Raw genomic sequence first — 7,414 nt, forward strand, 5'->3', positions numbered from 1 at the left:
AAGGCGAGGTGAACTTAAGACTGTCCTTGTTTTTCCACTTTTCACACACATAAAGAGACACTGAGTCATGCTGACTAAAGTTTGACAGTATCTGTTAACTTAGTGGACGGCCTCAAATTTGCAGTGGCAGTGAATCATGCAACGCCACAAGCTTGTGTTGATACTACAGTAATACAGCCCTGACCTCAGCGGAGAGGGTCATCTTAAGTTCACATTACCATTGTCACCTCTCATGCGTTCCCAGACAAGTGACCCCTTTGTTGCAGCCTATTTCTCACCCCAAGTCACAGCTCATCGAATACTGGCATGCTGTCCTTTTACTAAAACCAGATGTTTAAAGCCGCTAGAGGACGAGACCCTATTAGAGTCACTGAATGACTGTTTGAAAAGACGAGGAGGAAACTAGCGGGCTAGCCGTTTGAAAAGACTGATTATAGAGTATATTTATTATCCATTCAAGGCACTGTAAGATTTGGCAGTTTAACAGAATTATAAGGATGCTATAAATTAAAAAAAAAAAAAAAAAAAATACACGTTTTGTGTGTGTGATGCAATTTGCACTTAGTGCTGTGCTTATCACATTAATTAAGCCCCAAATAACTCTTGCAGTCTTTAATTTTTTCAGAAAGAAAGAAGCAATCACAGGTAATCTCCACTGTTCTTTTATTGGAGGAATATAAAAACTGATCATTTCAGTCTGGGAATTTGGAAAGCAGAAAAACAATAGAGGGTCAGGCAGTCTAGACAGTTGGGTTAAGGTGGAATTAAGCAGAAGGTGACAGAGCTTGCAGACTGGACTTGACGGCTGCAAGGTTGGCTTTCCAGGAGGTGAGACTGTCAACCAGCTGCTGCCACTGCTGCTTGCCAAAGGTACGGTGTGTGCTGTGGCTGATTGAGTGGAAACAGAAAAGCAAAAATGTTAAATTGACAAAAAAATTGCAGGCCAAGGTCATATCTCAAATCCTGGAAATTAAATACAGAGCTATAGTAAATGTAACTATGAAAAAAAAATACATGACTTTACTACTACATTCTCTATTAAGATGTCAAATCACAGCCATATGAAGGCAGAGTCATGAAAAAGAAGGCAATTTAGGAGCAAAATTTTTTTCTAGTTTCTACAAAGATGACACTTTTTGGAAGACCTGAATAGACGAACTAGAACCAAATATGTTCCTAGCGTCCTTGACCAGATTTAAGAGAAGAAAATAAAATGCATGTACTAATTAATTAGTTGAGTCTTATAGCCTAGTATTGGCCCACCATAAACAATTTGTTCTTATATTACAGGTCAAATAAAGGTTATACAGAATATAACAGAGAGAACGCCTCCTGAATGTGTCCTGATGTTTTTACATGAGCAAAGTTTTACTTTAAACTTCCAATTTTGAATACCAGTGATTATTTTTCGTACTAGAATTACGAAAAAAGTCATAACTTTAGTCAAAATTTCATGGATCTGTCACAAGTGCAACAAAAGGTTAAATCATGTCGTAAGGGAAATAATAATGTCAAAAATAATGATGCTGTACACTAATTATGCTGGCACCATAACTATCATGTTAGTTTCAATGACAATTTTTTGACAATCCAGGTAAAGTACTTGAGATTGGATTGGTACCAGTTCTATGAATGCTTTCACTGCACAGCTAATACTGACCTTTTCTTAGTCATAATTTAGCACAGTTAAGCAACATATGACAGTTTGATAGTAAAGCTGAAAGTAGTTACCTCACAACAACTTTTCGCTGTGTCTGGTCGATTTTGCAGTACACCATCTTGGTCCGAACAGCTAAAAAGGAAAAACAGACAGGAAGGGAATTGAGACTGACAGAAAGCACTAAAAACACCACAGACACAAGAATGCTTTAAGAGAAAATACACATGGAAAATGAAATTGGAGAGGAAGCTAATCCTTGTCACAAAACACTCAAATACTGTTCTTTGTCTGTGCCATTTTTTTACTGTAGTTTGTAAAAACCTACTCGTGTCTTATGATTCTTTTTCAGGAGGCAGACAGATCACCGTTTGGTACAAGATGGCGGTAAATGAATTACAGAGTCAAGTCAGAAGGATGTGAATATGTGGTCACTGTTCAATCACTTTCCTTTCTTTTTCACTGCTTGTTGTTGTGAGAAACTAATGGCAACGCTTAAGGAGGGCAGACAGCTATTTGAGGTGAAGTGTTTTTACCGTCAATAACGAAAGCCTCAACGTCATCAGCTCCGATCTGCAGCTCCTGTTGCATGGTGTCAAAGGAGATCTCCTTGAATTCCACCGCCATGCCCATGAATGTCAGCAGACGCATCTTGGCCATGTTCTGCTCATGGGACAGGCCTGGAGAGCAACACGCAGGGATCATTAAGCACAAAACAGTCACAGTCGATTACTCTTGACTCAGGGAGTTTCCCTGCGATAATTGTTTCTACATTTTTAAGCACGCAGTCAGGGAATCTACTCATCAACGCAAACACCACTCCACACTGTCTGTTTTGAGAGTCCATCCTACACACGCTTGTAATTACAGCTAAGCCTTTAGTAGTGAGAAACAGACACACTGCTGACACACACACATTCCTGTTCCGTGTCAACGGAGCACAGTAAATTGGCCCAATATTTATGTGTTTTAAGTCTCACACACAAAATACTGAAACAGCAAATTCTACACTGCTGTCAATTCCTACAGAAAAAGGAAGTTAAACATATATTTCTTCACTCTGTTTTTTGTCCACATCGGCCCACTAGTGTTGCAACAACGCTCTGCTCAACAACAGCCGACAGTCCAAGCATGTCGCTGCATACGTAAGTGAAAATCAGAAGGTGTGATCGTGAAAGATTATTTGGGTGCACTGGTGTTAGTGACTCAGGAACAAATCGGTTCTCTCTCCTCTCGCTTCCTTATAAGCAAACAGCAATGTACAAAACAGTCAGGTAGCAGCTTCATTTTTAGCTGGCACTGACTGTCGCTTGATTTTGTCATATCAGCGCTAGCTAATTTACATTAATTCTGTCAGTAACTTCACGAAAGTCCCAAATTTAACTTGGTTGTATGATATCAATAATTTAAGATTATTAGTGCAGTGCCTGTTCAAAACGTGCCTGTTGGGAATGGGCTGATTACTTGTCCCCTGGCCATTACTTCAATGAATAAAAAAATATACAGTCGATGTGAGGTGTGAATGAGTATATACACCAACAACATGAAAGAAACTTGTGGACAAAAGACATTTGAAGATGTCACCTTGGACTATGGGAAACCGTGATTGACATTTTTCACTATTTTCTGACATTTTATGGTACAAACAACCGATTAATCGATTGTTTGTTCTCGATTAAATGATACTGAAAATAACTGTTAGCTGCAGCCCTAAATAAAAGTATCAGCTCTGACTGTATTGGCTGATAGACGTAATTAAAAGGACTCGGATCTGGATCAGGGTCAAAAAGAAACTTAATCAGGACATCCCTTGTATTTATGCAGGATAACTTGCCTAGGACTCAAATTTTCCATTATATTCAAATCCTGAGCATCTGGATCTTATTGATCCCTTTTTGAGATTTTGACATTTTCCACAAGTAATCCCCACCACTGCAGCATCAGCCAAATCTTTGAGCAGTATAAATTATAATGAGTCTGTTTTTACATTGGTAAAAGTGTGATGTTTGAAACTGCTGAAACACCTGTTCCTAAAGACAAGGTCTACATTACTCTAAATCGCTTCAAGTGACTGCATCATATCACAAAACTGGTTTCTAATAAACCAAATAAACTTATAATATACTTGTGTCAATAGTGGTACCTAAGTATGTACACTGAGGTTTTAGGGTAATCAAGACTATTGTAGCATGTGCACATTTTTTTCCCCATTTATTAATCTGTTTTGTTTTTTTTAAACAGGTGTCTTTTTTTCTTGTGTACATTTCAACATGGTCAGTATGCATTTATGTGTGTGTGTGTGTGTGTGGGGAATTATTGCAACTAATATCTCAAGTTATGGCTACTTACCAAGAGAATCGATGAAGTCTTTGTTACTCTGGTAAAACTTTACATACGCTGCTAGTTTTGCACTCACAAAGATGGTTAATAGCTATAAAAACAAGGGGAGAAGAGGGAGAAATGTTATTGTAAGACTCTTGCGTTAAATTACATCTGCATTTAAAAATCACATCTGTCCTTTTTGAATGTAGGTGTAAACCATTAATACCTTTAGAAATGCCAGTCTATTGACCCATCAAAACTCTAAGAAATTGTGCACACACCCTAGTCAAAAATAGTTTTTAAATTGTCTCAACCTGTTCAGCTGGTGATGTATTTACATTCCTGTTGCTCACTATTCAAGCTTATTAACTGGTCATCATTTTGATATTGAGCTGTGCTTTCTTTAACTGTCACTGACACTACATTTCAAAAGTGCAACTAAAACCCATCCCATCCCAACCCAAGAGGCTTCTACATCTGTGTGCGTCTACACATATAGCATGACAGGGTTGTCATAATGATTGATGGAACTTTTATTTTACCATGTCAATTATGTATTTTAAATACTTCACAGCACAAATCATCACACATTCTTCAGCACTCACGTCATGGATGAGTTCTCCCTCCAGAAAGCGTACAGGTTTCAGGGTGAGCAGGTGGTCAAACAAGAAGGTGTTGGGGTCTTTGAGAGCACGCACAATACATCTTAAGAGAAGGCACACAGAGGGATACATGTATGAGCGATGTACAGTAAATCAAGGCTTAATGACAAATGATAAACAAAGTCTTCAAAGTTACCTGTGGGCATCAACGCGTGCTTGTGAAGCATTGTCTTCTGTGTAACTTCCCAGCAGCTCAACCATCACTTTTGCTGCAGGCTCACTGTGAAATCATTAAATATATTGTTGAAAGTGTGATAATTTACTATAAGTACAATTACAAAAAAAAACCCAAAACAAAACAAAAAAACGTATTTGCAACATTTCAAACAGAAACTGGTAAATGTGTATCTCCACATATGAATTACATCACATGACCATAGCTCAGATAGGGGAAAAAGAGAAAAACATGTACCTACCTTTTTTTGCAGTCCACCAGAGCTTCATACACCAGCCTCAAGAGAGTGTGCTTCTTCTCTGTATTCAGGTTCCAGTCAATAATCCACTTACGCACCTGATAGGAAGCACAAACATGTATTATGAGTTTACTGAAAAGAAAATGCAAAATACAACATGTGTCCTTTAACATCTCTGCAGCTCGAGGTAAACAAAATACACTCTGAGACTGGTGTACTTATGGTCAGTGGTCGCAGCATGGTGAGTGAATATACCTGATCAAGGTCAGTGGGGATGAAGGCAATGGCATTGCAGGTAGCTGCCACTTTGATGAGGCTACAGAAGACAGTGTACCTCACTGGAGTATTCTCATCCATGCCATGGAACAAGTTACTCAGCCTGTACCATGAAAACATTTAGGAGATACTCAGTTTCAGTCTTTGAAGAAAGATGTGGGCTTTTCACACAGTTCTGTATAATTTTTTAAGACACAACAGACAAAAATAGGTGCAGCTGTGAAATACTTAAGGGGGAAAAAAGGGGATGGGACTCACAACTGCATCCTGAGGGAGGGTCTCTCTCCTTCACGGAACTTAACCAGTTTCTCACATAGACTCTCAATGAGAGCTTCTTGCTTCTCTGTCTCCAGGATCAACAGCAGAGACACAATGCTGTTCATCACACTCTCCACATCTGCAGAGGGATACAAAGAGGGAGTCATGAGTAATGAGAGAGACTGTATACATCCAGGAGTAATTTCAGAGTCAACTGCATTTGCTCCATCTGCTGTGAAAAAGCTATACCATCTGTTGTGGTCTGATAAACCCTGGGTGAGAAACAGGCATGTTCTTCATCATCATCACCTACCTTTATCATCATCCTTGAGGCAGACATCGCACGCCTCAATGATCTGAGCCAGATCTACATGAAGTCCACCTTCAGAGTTCTCTTCTGAGATATCAGCCCCTTTGGACTTGATGTAGGCTCTCAGCTCTGAAGCCTGTGGACAGTAAATTAATTAGTGTTAATAGTTAAATAAAACCAAATTTTACAAAAAGAGATCCTAACTTCACACATGCAATAGTGAGTAATTTTTTACTTTTAGGAAGGCAGGTAGCTACTTTAAATGTACAAATACGTTTTCCACGGTATGTTTTTGCATATAAATATTACCCTGTCTTCTGTTTTGAATCACAAAAATATTTGCTAATATCAGATAATCTGAATAAAAAAGAACTAATTCTTTTACAACCAAGTCAGTAGCTTTAGTTGTATAGCAAGCAGGCTGCTGTGAGTGTCTTCTTTTACGTCTTTGTTTATTTAGATGTCCAGCTAAGCAGCTAGCAAAGTTAGCTAACCAACAACATTGATAACATCTGACAACGTTGCTCGTGAATATAGCAGGCTAAAATGACAAAGAACTAGTATTTTCAACCAATTTAGATGCAGAGGGTTCAACGAAAAACTTCATAACACCTTTACACACATATGCTAAGTTACTTCATAATGTCTCATAGTCAGCATGAAGCTAACAGTCAGCATGTAAGTTACCCATCAGCAGCTACGAACGGTTAGCATCTTGGCTAGCTGGCATGCTATCTTATGTGGTTGGATGGTACTCGTTTATCAAGTTGTCCACCGAGAAACACAACAAAACAGGAGCTTTTAAAGTTAAAGGTCGTACCTGGTCCTCTTCCGTTATATCGATGAATGCCGGGACGCTCATTTTCGGTGATTTTGTGAGCCTAGATGATGGAATCCACGCTCCCACCGCTTCTGAAACCTGAGCGGAAAAGAAAAGGCAGCAGTGCCGGTGAGACACTTGCTATTCCGGGTCATGCTGTTAAAGCCACAGTAGCCCAAATTCTGGTCGCGTCTAGATGGTAACACTAGATTTGCGAAACTCTCGCGAGCCGCTTCAAAATATACTTGTCTCGCTGTTTTATGGGGTTTTATTAGGTTTAGGCACAAAAACCAATGGGGTTAGGGAAAGATCGTGGTTTGGGTTAAATAATCACGAAAGGTGGTGTGGGTTAAAGTTACTACTTCCTTACATATCTCGCGAGAGTTTTGCAAATCTAGGGTTACCATCTAGACACGACCCCAAATTCTGCTATTGAAGGATGTCTAATGACAGTGCTTCAACATGAAGGCCGTCTCCTTATATTGTCACTCGTAAAAATTATGTGTAATTAAAAAAAACCCCTCACCACTATTATGACCATAAATTGTGGGAATTTAATGTAGAATCTGATATTTGCACATTTGTGATCTTTGATTTAACATTGTTCATTACATTAACACAACCTGTTAATTATTATTATATATATTATATTGTTAATTATATAATAATAATGATAATAATGATGATGATGATAAT

The 7,414-nt window shown here is 38.7% G+C and overlaps 1 protein-coding gene across 1 annotated transcript; it reads right to left on the reverse strand.

Moving 5' to 3' along the window:
- Positions 1-646: 646 nt before the first annotated feature.
- Positions 647-6,877, reverse strand: eif3m (eukaryotic translation initiation factor 3, subunit M). Its single transcript, XM_067591282.1, has 11 exons — positions 6,719-6,877; positions 5,902-6,034; positions 5,589-5,727; positions 5,310-5,433; positions 5,058-5,152; positions 4,778-4,861; positions 4,585-4,684; positions 4,007-4,088; positions 2,194-2,337; positions 1,732-1,792; positions 647-888 (listed from the first exon to the last, which is right to left on the reverse strand). Exons 1-11 carry the CDS (start codon positions 6,758-6,760, stop codon positions 765-767), a joined length of 1,128 nt encoding a protein of 375 aa, XP_067447383.1. The 5' UTR covers positions 6,761-6,877; the 3' UTR covers positions 647-764.
- Between the last annotated feature and the right edge of the window lie 537 nt (positions 6,878-7,414).

Source organism: Thunnus thynnus, chromosome 1 (assembly GCF_963924715.1).
Source record: "Thunnus thynnus chromosome 1, fThuThy2.1, whole genome shotgun sequence".
NCBI classification, from domain to species: domain Eukaryota; kingdom Metazoa; phylum Chordata; class Actinopteri; order Scombriformes; family Scombridae; genus Thunnus; species Thunnus thynnus.